The sequence below is a fragment of the Bos grunniens genome, chromosome 3 (assembly GCF_055505025.1).
Source record: "Bos grunniens cultivar Pamir isolate PY7600 chromosome 3, Bosgru_T2T1.0, whole genome shotgun sequence".
Lineage (NCBI taxonomy): Eukaryota > Metazoa > Chordata > Mammalia > Artiodactyla > Bovidae > Bos > Bos grunniens.
Genome location: NC_141167.1, coordinates 81,003,982 through 81,022,541, shown reverse-complemented (window position 1 = coordinate 81,022,541; position 18,560 = coordinate 81,003,982). Strand labels below are relative to the sequence as shown.

Below are 18,560 nucleotides of genomic sequence, written 5' to 3'. Positions count from 1 at the left end.
TTACTAACAGTAAACTTCATTTCTCCAATTCCTTACAACATAAATCAATAGCCAAATCCAGTTGAAGAAGTATTTACTGAAGAATATCTAACTGGAGAGGATTATGATTCCCAGAGGAAAAATTCTGAGGATATGCTATATGAAAACAAACAAATAGACGGCAGGGACTCTGATCTTCTGGTAGATGGAGATTTAGGCGAATATGATTTTTATGAATATAAGGAATATGAAGATAAACCAACAAGTCCCACTAATGAAGAATTTGGTCCAGGTGTTCCAGCAGAAACAGATATCACAGAAACAAGTGTAAGTCAGATTATGCTCTGTGTCATTGTATGTCTTATTTCTGGTGTATTTTCATGTTCATCTTGATGTCTTTTCAGGTTTAAAATATAGATTGTTCTTATATAAATCATGAATGTTGATCACTACTAGGACACCTTGATAGATTCTTCCTCATGGAGATCTCAGGCCACACTACTGGAGTCTTCTTTTGAAAGAATAATCTAATAGCACTGATAAGATTAAATCAGTCATTGTCATTCTGGATAGCAAGACTATTTTCTAACTTTTAAACAGCTTAATTGACCTTTCTTATCTGGTGAAGTTCAGTAATCCACCATATTAATTATCATTTTATTGTTATAATTATTAGTATTTAAACTTTTGAACCTCTTTACTAATTTCTTCCTACCACTTCTGTTATTTTGATCTTAATTTGAAGACGCTTTTTGTTTATTGCCTTGGAATAATAACTAAGGTCAACAGATACCATTATCTTTGTATAATATGTCTTTAAGAAGCAATTGTTCAATCTCACTCAAGATTTAGCATTAATGTTCATTGTGTTTTCCTTTGTATATTTTCAGTATTTAAAACTTTAATTGGTTTCTATGTTAAAAAGTGTATTTAATAGATTGTTTAAATGCACTTATATGATTAAATAACCTTTTTAAAAATACTTAAATAGCCTTATTTACTTAAAGACAGGCTGCTTGAATTTTTCACTCAACAGATAAATGGCCATGGTGCATATGGAGAAAAAGGACAGAAAGGAGAACCAGCAGTAGTTGAACCTGTAAGTACTGGTGTGAATACGTTGTAAAGGTTGGTACACTGATTTGTATCATGAGCTATCACTGCTGTAAATCATTACGCATGTTCATGTAGTACCACTGAAAATTCTATATGTCTAAACATTTATAATGCCACAAGTAAGCGAGTTAGTAAAACCAGTTCTGGCAAGTAGAATTTCAATAAATACAAAACCAGAGAGAGAGAGAATTTTAGAATTTGAAAATAGCTGACACTCTTTTAATCTAATTCTTTCCTTGTATAACTAAGAGACTTAAGATCTAAAGGATTTAAGGAATTTTCCTAAGGTTCAAATGTTTGATAGTTGATCTATGACCTGAATTCGTCTCTTCTATTTTCCAATTCAGTAATTTTCCTCTAAGTGCTGTGACTTGACATAATTAGAAATATATTATTTAACATAGTACTTATTTGTTTCATATCCAAATCACATCATATAATTATATGAAAACATCCTTTTTAAAATTTGCCTCCTTTTCTTCTATTGGAAGAAAAGTGATTTTTCTGATTTATATTAATGCTACTACCACTCAAGATATTGGTAAGAAGCAAATTCTTATTGGAAATCAATTTTACTATCATTCTCCTTAATCAGCAATTTGGGAAGTATGTTGAACTACCTCAAGCTCATGAAAATCATTTCAGAATCTGCAAGGACAAAATTTTTTTTTAAGTGATGGAGGAAGATAAACATAAAAAGGCTGCATCTCTAAGAACATTGTAGTCTATTACTCCAAAATCTGAGAAAGCACATCATATGCTCACCAACATCTTTAAAAACAATTTTCAGAATAAATTTGTCTTTGTTATGCAAAGTTACAACTAGCTTTTAAAATGACAAGACAATTTTCAGAGTAGAATCAAAAACTTTTAGAATTGGGTTCTTATCCTGAAATAGTATTCTATTTCTTGTCTATTTAAGAACTTACATTTATGCCTAATTCTTTAACATGGACTTTACTCCCCTTTCCCTAAATTAAAGTGCTTAGGTGCTCTTTCTCCCATCCTTTCATTCACACAGCAAATATTTATCATGTTCTTGAGATGTACCAGGTGTTATTCTGGCTGCTAGAAAAAATTTGGTTAAATATATTTACCCTTTTGGGGAGCACTTAGTATATTCTTTTTGTAATATTACTTATCTGAATATTTCTTTCCTTGCTAATTAGTTCATGGATTTTCTCAGGACAGGAATTATGTCTTCTATCGTTTTGAATTTCCTCCCTCCCCTGTACAAAAATGCTTGCAATTATCTTTGTATGTAGGAGCAGATAATTCACCTTTTAAAGTGCTGTAATGTGGTGCTTTCATACAGCCAATTAGATAAGAGGTTAGGGGTTCCATTGCCCTAGTAATGACTTTATCTTTTCTTTAACTGTAGGGCATGCTTATTGAAGGACCACCAGGGCCTGCAGGACCTGCGGTATGTAATGTTTTAAGATTATTTTTGTCTTGATTTTTTTAAATCAGATATAAGATTTCTATTATACTGTTGAATTTATATATTTTATTTGAGTATGGAGCTTCCTTGATGACTCAGTCAGTAAAGAATCTGTCTGTAATGCAGGAGAATTGGGTTTGATCCCAGGATTTGGAAGATCCCTGGGTTTGGAAGATCCCCTGGAGGAGGGCATGGCAACCCACTCCAGTATTCTTGCCTGGAGAATCCCCATGGACAGAAGAACCTGGTGGACTACAGTCCATAGGGTCACAAAGTGTCAGACATTCTTGAGCGACTAAGCACACACACACACATTTGAGTATTGAATTATAGAGGCAAGGACCTGGTGGCCTTAAATCAGTTTCTGATTTGGCTATCCAAATGATACTCTTTTGAGAAATATGAAATTAAATTTTGTTTTAAATATTTTTTGTTGTTTAATTATCTCTGACTTTTCTAACCTCATCTTCAACTTTGTGCTTGAAAATTATAAAAATATATAAAGGCCTTCTTTCTTTTCTTTTTAGAGGTATAAGCATATCTCAATGAATGGAGTTGAGAATTCTAAGTAGACTATAGCTGCCTTTATTGTACTGCCGAATGTAGTGATTATCAGCTTCCATTGTCATTTTTTAATAAGGCTGTTGTTACTCATCAGTGTGTCTTTATTGTCAGGGAGTTGTACTGATCTGACATTGTAAGAAATCTTCTTTCTTTTGTGGAATTAATTAAACTCTTGTCATGTGAATTAAATATATTATATTCCTGCCTATAAATACTTACACCCATAGAAGAAGATAAATGATTTCTAGATTTCAACTTAGTGGTCACATTTTTGCAGTCTGAATGAGTATACCATTTCTTTCACAAGAGCTGGGAACCAGCTTCCCCCTCAGGGACTGAACATTGGCAGAATCTCCTTTTCTGTTCTTCCATGGAATGTCTGTGTCTACCCTGAGAACAGCCTTGTAGGGGAAGAGTTGAACTAGCTATAAAGTGGCCCATATATGTTCTCTTTTTATGGGAAGTTTAATAGGCCAGTTGTTTGGGAGAAAGTGTTTGTTTATGAAATATAAATGAGTTTGTCTTTGATTTTGGTAGAATGAATTTGCCTGAATACTAATAAATTCAGGAATCTGACTCATCATGGTTTATTTCTCTGTAGGGTCTTATGGGTCCTCCAGGTCTACAAGGCCCCACTGGACCCCCTGGTGACCCTGGCGAGAGGGTAAGTGAAGGGATTCAAAAGAATGCAACTTAAATAAAAAGAATTAAAGTATATTCTACAAATTTAAGATATTATTCTTCTCACTTGAATAACATGTGAGCTTTGTTTAACTTTTCTAACTATAATTTTAAAAATGAGAGGAGAGAATATGCATTGATCTTATAATTAGTAAGAAATTTTTTATTATTATAATCAATTTTTTTTATATGAACCTGATACATTAGAGCAAGTTCTTCCTTTGGAATTAAGACATATTTTCCAGGAACTACTACAAATGTTTAGCTGAATGCTGGTAGAAAGAGTTAATAAGCCTGCATCCTAATTTGAAGATCATGTCCTGGGTCATATGGTGAAATAGACTATTTATGTTAAGTCTGTAGGAACTCTTCTTGCAAAATCCCTTTTTTCTTCTTCCTTGAGTAGCAATAAATTTATGTATCATTTAAATTCTGTAAAACTAGTGCAGTTAAATACAGTCCTCTCTAGATATACTTACTATTAATAAAAGATTAACCAAGGAGTAGAGGACAAATTAAAAATTAGGTAATGTAGAGTTATGGCATTCAAAGTTTATTTATTAATTTTGATGATTTCATTTACTTCCCTAGGGTCCTCCAGGACGTCCTGGTTTACCAGGGGCTGATGGTCTACCTGGTCCTCCTGGTACCATGTTAGTGTTACCGGTATGTATTTTATTGTTATAAAGATAATCTCATGTTTTGTCATCCTATTGCTGAAAAATATTGCAGAATCATATTATAGATCAATCAAAAATCTACTGTATGAGGTAGAGATACTTGAAGCAGCCTCCAGTAACTGGAAAATTTAATAAAGCAAAATTCTGGTAAATATTAACTTTGCAGTAGAACTAAGCCTTTATTATTTCATTATATTTTGAAAACAAAGCTTAAAGGACTTAGTATTTTTAATTGTGTACTTTGTCCTGAGTCATATGGGTGGCATGCATTTCATGTACTACATAAAATTAGTATACTGTTTACCACCATATAGACACTAGCTGATACTTTTTAAATAACATATATTTATACTGTTATTATTCATTGCCCCCAAATTATTTAATTTACCTTAAGATTGCTTTTTAAAGTTGCACAGAGGAATTAATATTAAAATGACCTTACTACCCAAAAGCAATCTACAGATTTAATGCAATCTCTATCAAATTACCCATGTTGTTTTTCATATAACTATCAATAGAATTAAAAAAAAAAATCCCAAAATGTATATGGAACCAAAAAGGCCCAGAATTGCCAATGCGAAACAGGAAAATGAACAAAGGTGGAGACATAAGTTTCCCAGACTTCAGGAAAGTAACTTTACTACAAAGTTACAGCAATCAAAACAGCATAATGCTGGCACAAAAAGACAAATGATCAATGGAACAGAGGAGAGAGCCCAGAAATAAACTGACATACCTATGGTCAATTATTAATCTTTGATAAACAAGGAAAGAATATACAATGTGGAAAAGCCTGTCTTTTCATCAAGTAGTGTTGGGAAAGTTGGACAGCCAAATATTAATCAATAAAGTTCAAACACACCCTCACACCATACACAAAAATAAACTCAAAATGTTTTAAAGATTAACTGTAAGACATGATACCATAAACCTTCTAGAAGAGAACATAGGTAAAACATTATTTGACATAAATCATAACAATGTTTTCATGGGTCGGTTTCCCAGGGTAATAGAAACAAAAGCAAAATACAAATGGGACCTAATCAAGCTTATAAACTTTTGCACAGTGAAGGATACCATAAACAAAACAAAAGGCAACCAATAGACTGGGAGAAAATACTTGCAAAATATGCAGCCATCACTGACTTAATTTCCAAAATATACATCTCATATAGCTTAATAACAACACCAGTAAAACCAAAAAAAAAAACCAAACAAAACAAAAACCCTATTATTCAGAGTGAAGTAAGCCAGAAAGAAAAACACCAATACAGTATACTAACGCATATATATGGAATTTAGAAAGATGGTAACAATAACCCTATATACAAGACAGCAAAAGAGACGCTGATGTATAGATCAGTCTTTTGGACTCTGTGGGAGAGGGCGAGGGTGGGATGATTTGGGAGAATGGCATTGAAACATGTATAATATCATATATGAAACGAGTCGCCAGTCCAGGTTCGATGCACGATACTGGATGCTTGGGGCTGGTGCACTGGGACGACCCAGAGGGATGGTATGGGGAGGGAGGAGGGAGGAGGGTTCAAGATGGGGAACACATGTATACCTGTGACGGATTCATTTTGATATATGGCAAAACCAATACAATATTGTAAACTTTAAAAATTAAATTAAATTAAATTAAACACACACACACACACACACAATCAAGAAATAGATGGAAAGACTAAGTAGGCATTCAGAAAACTAAGATCATGGCATCCGGTCCCGTCACTTCATGGCAAATAGACAGGGAAACAGTGGCTGACTTTGTTTTTCTGGGCTCCAAGATCACTGCGGATGGTGATTGCAGCCATGAAATTAAAAGACGCTTGCTCCTTGGAAGGAAAGTTATGACCAACCTAGACAGCATATTAAAAAGCAGAGACATTACTTTGCCAACAAAGGTCCATCTAGTCAAGGCTATGGTTTTTCCAGTGGTCATGTATGGATGTGAGAGTTGGACTATAAAGAAAGCTGAACACCAAAGAATTGATGGTGTTGGAGAAGACTCTTGAGAGTCCCTTGGACTGCAAGGAGATCCAACCAGTCCATCCTAAAGGAGATCAGTCCTAGGTGTTCATTAGAGGGACTGATGTTGAAGCTGTAACTCCAATACTTTGGCCACCTGTGTGGATAGCTGACTCATTTGAAAAGATCCTGATGCTGGGAAAAATTGAGGGCAGGAGGAGAAGGGGATGACAGAGGATGAGCTGGTTGGATGGCATCACTGACACAATGGACATGGGTTTGGGTAAACTCTGGGAGTTGGTGATGGACAGGGAGGCCAGGAGTGCTGTGGTTCATGGGGTCGCAAAGAGTCGGACACAACTGAGCAACTGAACTGAACTGAACTGAAGTAGGCATTTCTCTAAAGAAGACATACAAATTATCAATAGGAACAAAAAGAGATGCTAAACATTGCCAACTATTAGAGAAATAAAATTCCAAACTATAATGAGATATAAACTCATGCCAGTCAGAATGGCCATCATTTAAAAGACTACAAATAATAAATGCTGGAGAGGATGTGGACAAAAGGAAATTCTCCTACACTGTTACTGGGAATGTAAATTGATGAACCTTCTATGGAAAACAGTATGAAGGTTCCTTAAAAAACTAAAACTTAAAAAACTAAAATAGGGTTACCATATGGCCCTAGAGCCCCACTCCTAGACATATATCTAGAGAATACTAAAATTTGAAACGATACATGTACCCCCAGTGTTCATAGCAGCTCTCTTTACAATAGCCAGGACATGGAAGCAACCTAAATGTTCAGTAACAGATGAATGGACATAAAATATATGTATATAATAATGGAATACTATTCAGCTATTATTAATAAAAAGCAGCATGGATGAAACTATTGATTATCATACTGGGTGAAATAAGTCAGACAGAGAAAGACAAATATCATACATTATCACTTATATGTGAAAACTAAAACATGATACAAATGAACTTACATACAAAACAGAAACAGACTCACAGACTTAAAAAGCAAACTTATACTTACCAAAGGAGAAGAAAGGTAGAGAATTAGCAGATAAAAGCTACTATACATAAAAAAAGATAAACAGGTTCTATTGTATAGCACAGGCAGATATATTAAATTATAATAAATCATAGCAGAAGAGAATATGATAAAGTATATAGTACCCATATATATACATATTACTTCTCTGTAATACCAGAAGCTAACACAACCTTGTAAACCAAATATACTTCAAAAAGATTTATAAAGTTGCCCAAGTTCTTGTGAAAAAATAGGTTTATCTATTTAAATATAATATAGACTCAAGTAATAATAATATAGCATGAGAAACTTATTCATCCTGCATTTTGAGTTAAAAATCAAAAGGAGCTTTAGCATTTTATGAAGGGATACAGAAAGGATGTTTCCTAGTATAATTACTTAAGGTAAACAAACTGAATCCATCTCAAGGAAGATTTCCTCTGTGTTCTCAGAGATTCTAGAAGTTTTGCTCAGAAAATAGCAGTTGATCTATAATACTGTTGAACTGAGTGCATTTAGAATTTTCACAAATGAGTGGATAAAGTGGGTAGCGTTTGCACAGGTAAAGAAATGGATGATGGCTTATTCCAGTGTTTTCAAAAATTATGGAATTTAAAATTGTAGATTCTGTAGTCTCTTCTAAATGTGGTAAAGCATGGTCTAGAGAACCTCCGTATCTTAATAAAAGGAAAATTTAGAAAAAAATCAAGGTATGATTCATGATGGAATTACCTCACACTTTGTAAAATGCCATCATTTTAAGTAAGTAGTGTTTAAACTGGTAATTAAGGCACCTATTTGAGAAAGTCTGATTTTGAGCTTTTGTACGTTATTATCTTTTTTTTAGTTTCGTTATGGCGGTGATAGTTCCAAAGGACCAACCGTCTCTGCTCAGGAAGCTCAGGCCCAGGCCATTCTTCAGCAGGCTCGGGTAAGAAAGGATCAACATGTAGTCCCATAACCTGATTATGTGTTCAATTACACAAGAGAGAGAGAAAGAGACAGAGAGTGTGTGAGGTGTGTGTGTGTGTGTGTGTGTGTGTGTGTGTGTATGTATCTGGAGGGTGCTACTATTATAAACAAAATTCTATATAGTATATTGAATCTAGATGGAGAAGATGCTAAGAAAATATCTGTTTTTCCGGTAGGAATATTTTATTTGATATTGAATTTAAATGACTGGCCTTTGCAGTATTACTACACATAATTCTTGCAAAAACACACAAACCATAACACACACATTTTCTAATTTTATTCAAAGAGGGCTGATGGTGAATTTATACATAACGTCCTTTATCTTTCACATCCAGTTTTCCCTGCTAAGGCGTATGTCGTATGTCGGTGATCAATGAATAAAGAGGGTAAACTTTTAAATAATTTTTCCACCTAATCTTACAGATTATTCAGGATATCCAATTAATCCAGAAATTTCAGTTTCTTAGGCATTCTTGTGTAGGAAAGAAACCTTCAAATATGCAGTCTATGTGTGAAACATTGTAATCTATATTTTATTTTTCCCAGACCTGCTCAGTTCATACTTTATTGTCAACTAAAAGTTTTCCACTATCTGCATACATGTAGAATATAAAATTGTTTATTTTTAAATTTTTTCCATTACAATTAAAATAAAATAAAGAAATAAAAAGAATGGATCAGGAAAGAGTTGAAAGTGATATAATACTTTTATTCATAGTGTAGTCTTGTTTTCTTTTCAAGGAGAAAGGAAATAAAAGGCTTACAGTGGTATGGATATGAGTTCCTGCTTCCTAAGTGATATAAATCATTTTGGTGATAACTATTTATCATCATTAATTTATGACTGCATACATTATATGAAAATGTAAGTCTATTTGAAAAAATATCATTGTTTGGTTACATCATCTATAAAGACAATGAAAATTTAAAATACTTGTTTATTAGATCTTGACATGATAGAAGTCTAAAAATATTTAAATTGATTTACTAATGGTGCATACAACTTACAAATTATATTACTTTGGACAAGTTTTAGATAATTATTTGAGCTTAAATAGTTTATTAGGCCACTGAATTCCTAATTTTATTAGTCCTTTTAATCTACTTGGAAATAGGTAGCAAGCATTATAATTCCAATTTTTCAGATATTTAATCTCAAGGATTAAGAAGTGTATTGTCAAAAATCTCATGGTGAGTCAGTAGTGTAATTTTGGAGATATTACTGTTTTCATCTCATGCACTTTTCTAATATGATTTTACATATTATTTCTATTGTAATATTTTTATATCTGCTATGGTAATCTAAATATTCATCTTTGGAATCACTAATATTCAAAAATAGCACACCACACTAATTTAACACCTGTCAAATATTTATCTTTTTACTCTAATTGTTCCAGCTTTACAAGTGTGCTAATTTCACATTTCTAATATTCAGTGTCAATAGTGCATGTAATCAGTCTATTATGCCTATGATTCTATAAAATAAATGTATTTTTCCATAAAGCACTAAATTTGAGATTTGTTAAAATAGCTATATTATCTTAACACTTCCTGATCAATTTTGCTTTTATTTGGCTTGAATTGTCATAGCTTTTTGTAAGATATTGCTAGAAAACTTACTTAAAAAGCATCTCAAATTGTTCACAACTGAAAGTATTTTCAATGAGAATTGCACCTACATATTGAAGAGAAATTTATGCAATATTCTAAATGTACATTTGAGTAGAAAAATGATCAGATATTAAGTTTCTTATTAGATATTAAAATATATTTTTACTTTTATCATTAGATAAATAATAAATATATAGTATAAGACTATATAAGTTACAACAGTTTAAAAAAGTTTGATACTTATGTCATTGTCATTTTAGAAACATGATTCTTCAGTAATCACCCTTTCTGCATAGCTATTATGCCTCTGTTGATCACGCTGTTACTCAAGGGCAACTTGTACAAATAATTATTGTGGTTTAATATGCTCATCCAAGGTATTGTTCCTGAATTTGCTTTATTTTGTTTTCTAGATTGCTTTGAGAGGTCCACCTGGCCCAATGGGTCTGACTGGAAGACCGGGTCCTGTGGTAGGTTATCCAATAAGATTTTATATATTTAAATTCCTGTATTCGTAGTTCCTTGTGAGCTTTGGTCAGGCTGTTTTCATATCTCTGGCTGGTGAAAGTAAGGTAAATAAATAGACTTACACCTCATTTTGTTTCCATTTAAAAGAAGCTATTTGAATTCAGTCCTCAGTAAATTTTAATGAAAAATTGCCGTAGGAAGTTCTCAAATAATACAATGAAAAATATAATTAAATCACATATCCAATTATTAACTTTTAAAACAATACTAATTATTTGTACAATAGAGCTATTGAATTTCAATTTTACAATAAATTCTTGAGATTTAATTTTAGGTTAAAAAGAATTGATAAAAAAGCAAAAATATATGAGGCTAATGAAAAATTGTCCATAATCTTAGGAGAAAACAAGAGACGTGGCTTAAACTTTAAGTTGCCTATAGTATTTCATGAATTGTTTCAGATATTAGAAAAGCTATTTTGTCTTTCAGAGGCTCTTGGAAAATGTGTTTTGTTTTTCCTTATAAGCTTACTGACAAGCTAATGTAGTCTATATTTTTAAAAAATAATCTCAAATATTTTGAAATTTACCAAATGCTAAGGACTATAGCAATTCACACACACACACACACACACACACACACACACAACAAAAGATTCTTTTTAAAAAAGAGAAAAGAACTGAAAAATTCCAGCCTAGTTTTACATTGATTTTAAAATTGATGGAATAATTTATAATTTAAGTATTTGTTTTTGATATTAAAAGCTATACTATGCTTTCGATATGATCTTATATGTGCAATATACTTTATTGAAATAATGGTACTTATAGAAATTATTATGCTTAACATTAAAAGTTTACTTTTGGTTTGCTGATTAGACACAGCAAAACTTTTTTATTCAAATATGATCAATTAAATAGTTTTCTAATTCTGTTTTATTGACCTTATTGGGATGCTAGTTTTCTTCATGTAATTTATTCAAGTGTTTTTTATGTATTTTTCCAGATATTTATAGTTCTTTGAATTCATTCTTGAAATTTTATAGCATTTTATGTATTTTCAGGGCTATACACTCAATCATACGAGCTCATGTGGAACATGTGTTCTGGCAGTATGTTCCACAGAATTTAAATTACACATTTCTAAATGCATTATTATGTATTTATCATATAGTTTTACTGCTCTGCCTTACAAAATATAATAAGGAAATGAAAGAGTTTATGTCAGTTAACAAAGGAAGAAATAGAATTAATGTTTAGTTGCTTATTAGTAATAACAAATTTACATGACTGAGGAAAATCACTAATATGCTGGTGTTTTACAGATATGGGAGTGGAAGAATCATGTGTATATTTTATTAAAAGTGAAAGTTCCTGGAGCCTGGAACTTGAGACTCTGATGAGGCAAATTCAGAGTTGGAGAGGCAGATTTAGGGTTGGAACTGACAAAATGTATTTTTAATGAGGCAGCAGGCTGAATCTTATGTTCAAGAATGCTTGGGAAACACTGCCTATTGTTTAATTTTAAAACATCAGTCTAGAATCTCTAAAATTAAAGGCATTTTCCTACTTATCATCCTGACAAATACAAATCTAGTGGATTTATATAGGGTAAGGGCAGTGATGAACAGAATCCATGAAAGCTTGTTACATTGAGCTGTTCTGTTTTCACCAGTCATTTAGGGCCAGACATTCACAGCATGTTTGCAAAGGGAAAACATTAACACCCATGTTATTACATTACCATTCTCAATGTAATATCCAAGATTAATTGATTTTATTACTAAAGTCTTTGTTATAGAGTGTTTTAGCTTCCTAAAATATTAAAGGTAGGTATTGAGAGAAAGTAATCACGTTGTTTGTTTTCACCATTTTCTCTTCTATTTTCATTGCTCCAAAACATAAAGTTATTACAGACTGTCAATAATCTTAATTTTAGAGTCTAAAAATGTTTTATATATTAAGATTTTAAAAAGAAGCAATATTTTAAGACATAAATATTTTCATTTTTTCCATGAGCACTTCCTTTATTCAATTATTTATTTCCAATTGCTTTTATAGATAAAAGGAGATCTATATTATAAAATATTTAGGAAATCTTGAAAATGTTCTTTTGCTTTTTCTGTTACTGTCAATGATTGCATGACAATTTTTAGAATAAGTGTTTGGGCAAAGTAATTATAATCTGTTAAGTAGATAGTGCTTATATACAGATATACAATGTAATAAATTAATTAGATTATTGAACTGTTCTTTGCATTCAGGTCTGAATAATAATCTCATTTAATGTAGAACTCCAGTTTCTTTCTTGAAGAAATTTGACTGCAAGATTACAAGCATGATCTTCAAGACTGGAATATTCATATTACTTGACTTGCCATATTTTTTGGCAGTCACATTAACAGTTATTTTACTTTGGAGCCACCAGGAGGCTCTCAACACCTAGCATTTTCAGGCTTTGTATAATTTTAGCCTTTTTGCACTTTGATTCAAGGCAATATTTAGTAGAATATTGATTTAAATAAATCAGAAACTTTTTAAACACACAAAGTATACTTCAGCATGAAGTAACTATTATCATTATGTTCAATTTTAAAGTTTTAAAGCTCTTTAGGAGGGTGAATGGCCTAGTATTTATTTTTTTTAAACTCACAGCACTTTTATAAAGTGATTTTATATTTTTTCCAGTTAATGTGCCAGATTTTTGTTGCACTTCTTGACTTATGTAAATATTTGTAAGAGGCTTTGTCATAGGATTTATTTTTGTGGGGAAAATTAATACAGAACAATCTAGGGGAAAATGCTTTAACATTATTTCAGGACATTATAATGATAGCAATAGCATCTGTTTTTGATGTTTTATTGCTATAGAATTCAGCGTTTCAGAAATTTCTGAGTATAAAAGCATTAGCATGTTTCCAAGTTGTATAAATGGATTCAGTGTGTAACCAAGTCTGTAAAAATGTGTTTTCTCTAGTACTGCACCACAGTGTAATGATAAATAATGCCTGAGTATGGTGGTAAGTGCTCTGATGGCATACACATTAGAGAATATCTCAGTGTGAGCTCATGAAATTGGCTTCTGTGTGATTATCAGTAAATATAAGCTTTTAAACATAGTTCCCACATGTGAATACAGTCAAAATCTGAGAAGAGATGTGTTTCATTCAGAAGACTTGAAAATTTTATTGTATTAACTAATAAAATCATATTTGAAGAAATGTATTTTGAATAATGTTTATTTCAAGTGAAAATAGTAGGACACAACTGATTAGAGAATTACAAAATTAAATGAATATGTCTTCACTTTTTCTCTACAGGGTGGGCCTGGTTCTTCTGGGGCCAAAGGTGAGATGGGTGATCCAGGTCCTCAGGTAAAAATTAACCTATTTCACTTATTTAATATTTAAATTTATTTTATCTATTATGGTAATTGAAGGGTCTGCCATTTGTTTTAGGAGTAAAGAAATTACTTACATGGCCTTTCAGCTCACATCAACTTCTTTAATTGAAAAATCTCTAATGGTCAGTTGACTACCAATAATTTGATTAATTTAAACAATATTAGAAGAAGACAATAAGCTAGAATTATAAAGTCTTGATAGTAATAGGTCTTCTGAATATTAAATTGGTTTAAAATTGTACAGAGCAAAGCAGAACCATTGCGATTGTACTTATAGCAACCCTGACACAAGCCTAAAATGTTTCTTGTGGAGACCAAATCTAATAAATTCTCTCAGAAAGGATATTTAATGTATCTAAAAGACGCTTACTTTAAATCCTTTGTAGAGCTGAGGAAATCAAGAGAAACTGAGAACATCTGAGCTGAAATTCTTAGAAAGATCTCACATATTGTTGCACATGCATGTGTGTTCAGTCTCAGTCATGTCCAACTCTTTGAGGCCCCATGAACTGTAGCCCGCCAGGCTCCTCTGTCCATAAGATTACCTAGGCAAGAATACTGGAGCGGATTGCCATTTCCTACTTCAAAGGATCTTCCCAACCCAGGGAGAGAACCCCTGTTTCCTGAGTCTCCTGCACTGAGCCATCTGGGAAGCCCTACAATATATTTACAGTATTTAAATTTAAAGTATTATTTTTCCTTGAATGATAAGTAGATAGAAACATACACTGTAAACACATTATGGAATATACTTATTCTAGAGAACTGACAACAAAGTATCATGTACTTTTAAAATTCATTCATTTTTTTAATGAAAATGCTTCCTGGTTTACTCAATATGTATAGATTCAGATTGGCTGCAGGAGCTTTCAAGTGGTCATCTATTTTTTCCTTTTTTAAAAAAAATCGATTTTATTTTAACAATATTATATTGTAAAAGTGAATTTGAACACCTATATGCATTTTCCCTAACTACCCCCACAATCATTTGGATATTGAACAGTTACAGAACCCCAAACAATTACTTGATACCACTTTACCGTCACATCTTCTTCCTACTGCTAATAGCTGACTGACTGCTGATCTGTTCTTCACCATTACAGTTTTATGTTTCCAAGAATATCATATAAATGAAACCATACATTATGTAATCTTTTGAAACTGTCTTCTTTCACTCAGCATAATTTGTTGCAGTTGATGAGCACATCCGTAGTTTATTTGTTTTTGTTACTGAGTTAATATTCCCATGTTTGGATGCACCACAGTTTATTTTGAAATGAGAAAAAAAATTCCCCTAAATTGATAAAGATATTTGAGTGACACAGAATGTGAGAGTTTTTTTTTATGCCTGTTAAGTATTGTCATAAACGAATGGAAAGCATTTGTACCTTAACTGAGAATTACATAAAAAGATTGAATAAAAATATTGAAAAGTTAGGAAATTTAGCCTTTTACAGTTTATGAATTTCTGGATCCAACTCACCTCTTTACAAAATGGGTGAATTTGAAAACGTGCTGCAGCAATTTTCATGGTCTTTGTAGTTTTCCTTAATTCCAGTGAGATGCAGTATCAAATGAAAGATCATTTTCATTAAAAACTAACAGAATTTGTCCTGTTATTATTGCTCCTTGCCGTCCACCTGGGGTATAGGATAGAATTTTTTTCTACAGTATTTTTAAGCTGTATTCTTTTAATCTCTAACTATTAGGCACCTTTAATTTCATGTTTCTATAATCATTGTGTCAAAGCTATCATAATAATTACTTGTAATTTCAAATGTGTGTTACATTTTCTACCACACTCATTAAATTCATATTGTTTAAACTTAAAAAGAGATGCTACCCTATGTCGCTTCAGTCATGTCCAACCCTGTGACTCTGTGGCCCACCAGGCTTCTCTGTGCATGGGATCCTCCTGGCAAGAATACTGGAGTGGGTTGCTGTGCTTTCTTCCAGGGGATCTTCCCAACCAAGAGTCAACCTGCATCTCTAAAGTCTTCTGCATTGGCAGGCAGGCTCTTTGCCACTAGTGCCATTGAAGGCCTATGTCATATTTCTAATGGATCTGTATGTTATCTATTATAAGCTGTGCAATTTTATTTTTAAAACATGTATATTAATTCACAAATAAGACATTGTATGTTGATATAACATTGTACTGAACTACCTCAAGAAAGATACTGAGGACCTTAAAACTTTAATCTGAGATGGCATGGCACCAGTCAGTAATTGAATTTGAGTTTGCCAAGTCATCCTCCAGAAATGTGTATCAGGCACTGTGCTAAACTGTAGAAGTATAATGGAGAAAAAGATGTAGTCCAAAGTTGCGGTGGTTAACAGTTAAATGGGAGACTCAACTATGGAAACCAAAACAAAAAACAGTTACAATCAAATGTGATACTTGCAATAAAAGAATAAATATCTAGGAGAAGATCTCCATAAAAGAAGGGAAATTTGAAAGCAAAGGGATTAGAAAGAGAAGAGGAATGAAATGAAATGTTTTCAGTCAAGGAAAATGTAAAACCCCAAGGTTTTGAGAATGAATTTAGTAATTGAGAATTTTTTAAGTTTAAAATATCATTTTGCATTCCTTTTGTTTATATGTAATCATAGGTCTATAAAAACTTAATAAAATAGTATGACTTTTTCTGGCAAGGAGCCATGTAGAAAAATTGATTCTCTTATCTTCTTGCTTTATGTGGACTTTTATACAAGAAACAGTTTTTTTTGTGTGTTAAAGTGATTAAGGTAAAACTAAAAAGATATAAAATTCTAAAACCATTTTTCTATGTGATTGAGTTTATTGAACCGGAATTCTATAAAATTAATTAAATATGATGTTTTAATATAGGGCCCACGTGGTGTCCAAGGTCCTCCTGGTCCAACAGGAAAACCTGGAAAAAGGGTATGATTTGCTTTCATTGAGCATATTGAGGGCATCTGAAACCATCAGTTATTTTATTTTCTTTTACTCTGTGCTATTTGGAATCCTTTTTGCTTAGTCATGTTCTTGGTACTGTCAGGGTCGTCCGGGTGCTGATGGAGGAAGAGGAATGCCAGGAGAACCCGGGGCCAAGGTCAGGAACTCGTCTCATATGTTTGTATATTCACTCAGTTTCTCCTGAAGTTTTTATATTTTAAAATAAAGTTTCTTGATATGAAATAATATTTAACATTCGAATTACAGTTCAGAAATAAGCTCAGAATATGACATTGTTGATGATGGTGATGATGCTGCTTTTACAGGGGGATCGAGGATTTGATGGACTTCCAGGTCTACCAGGTGACAAGGGTCACAGGGTAAGATATACCATTCTATTGCTTTTTATACAGGGATAATAAAAGAATACTATGAAATATTTTAAATAGCTGCACTAAGAAATAAGAAAATTAAGTATTTGTGAACTCATGTAAATTAGTACATCTAAAAGATACATGAAGAAATATAAGTAGAATTATATGTGGGATATTATTATATTTTTTAGATATTAAAATACTCATTTTACACAAATATAAGTTGAGGCAGAATCTTTAGGTACATGGATGTGTACATGCTAAGTCGCTTCAGTCTTGTTAGAGTCTTTATGACCCTCTGGACTGTAGCCCGCCAGGTCCTCTGTCCATGATTTTCTAGGCAAGAATGCTGGAGTGGGTTGCTGTACCCTCCTACAGGATGTTTATGTATATGCAAAATATATTTACAGAACAAGTATAGAGATTTAATTTTTTGATAATTACCTCAATTTCTTTCTTACATTTTGCCTATGGATATATTCAAAAGACACCTGCAGGCAATCTGTAGTTAATATTACAATATACTGGGCAATGTATTTTATTATACTTGTTAGATGGTGCCGGTAGATCGAGATACCATAGACTACTTCTTTGTGATAATATAAGTTTATAATTCAATGCAGGAATTTATAATTTACTAGGGCTTATTAACAATATACAATGTTGAACAGCAATCCAGTCAGTAGTTTTAGTGGGAAATTAAGCCAGGATGTGGTCTCTCAAAAGAGATCAGCTTTAGATCTTCACATTACTCTTCTTCAAAAGTTAAAAATAAAGGTGAGGCAATCTTTAAGAAAATTAGAAGTGAAAAAAAGAAAGATAAAGAAAAGAGAGTCCCATGAAAGTTTAGCAAAATATCTACTGTGTGCCACGTTGAGGGAAATACATAATTTTGTTTTTGTTTTTTTTAAATTGAAGCTTTGTTAGTCTTCCAGAATTGTGCTGAATTGATGAGAATTGTTTAAGAAGCAGAGAAAATTTAAATAAAAATCAGCAAAGTGCATCCATTCACCATGAAGAATGAAGACAATCTTCAGCAAAATAATTTTCTGTTAGTTTGTAATAATTAAAAGTCTGAAAATTATTTGGATATTTTATTTAAATCTTTTTGTTTTCAAAATTGAAGGAATGTTTTCCTTGCATACTAAATTGTAATGCCAGTTAATATAAAGTTATGACTTATCTCTGAAGTGTTTTCAGGAGAGAAAATAAAGCATAAGTTTTTCTACCAAATGTTTCATTATTTTTGCTAGGATAGCTGTAGGATAGAGTTATAAATATTCTGGCTTACTTCAAATTCTAATTGTATTTGGATTTCTTTAAT

At 32.2% G+C, this 18,560-nt stretch overlaps 1 protein-coding gene across 3 annotated transcripts in view; it reads left to right on the top strand.

Moving 5' to 3' along the window:
- Positions 1–18,560, top strand: part of COL11A1 (collagen type XI alpha 1 chain) — a 225,292-nt gene that overhangs the window by 76,242 nt on the left and 130,490 nt on the right. For all 3 annotated transcript variants that reach the window (XR_015161606.1, XM_086394454.1, XM_086394456.1), the window contains 11 exons: positions 52–306; positions 1,016–1,078; positions 2,477–2,518; positions 3,702–3,764; positions 4,373–4,447; positions 8,331–8,414; positions 10,486–10,542; positions 13,860–13,913; positions 16,794–16,847; positions 16,966–17,019; positions 17,189–17,242. Coding sequence is in view for 2 of the 3 variants with exons in the window: in XM_086394454.1 (XP_086250580.1) it covers positions 52–306; positions 1,016–1,078; positions 2,477–2,518; positions 3,702–3,764; positions 4,373–4,447; positions 8,331–8,414; positions 10,486–10,542; positions 13,860–13,913; positions 16,794–16,847; positions 16,966–17,019; positions 17,189–17,242 (855 nt within the window). In the remaining variant the exon portion in view is untranslated. The remainder of the gene's footprint in view (positions 1–51; positions 307–1,015; positions 1,079–2,476; positions 2,519–3,701; positions 3,765–4,372; positions 4,448–8,330; positions 8,415–10,485; positions 10,543–13,859; positions 13,914–16,793; positions 16,848–16,965; positions 17,020–17,188; positions 17,243–18,560) is intronic.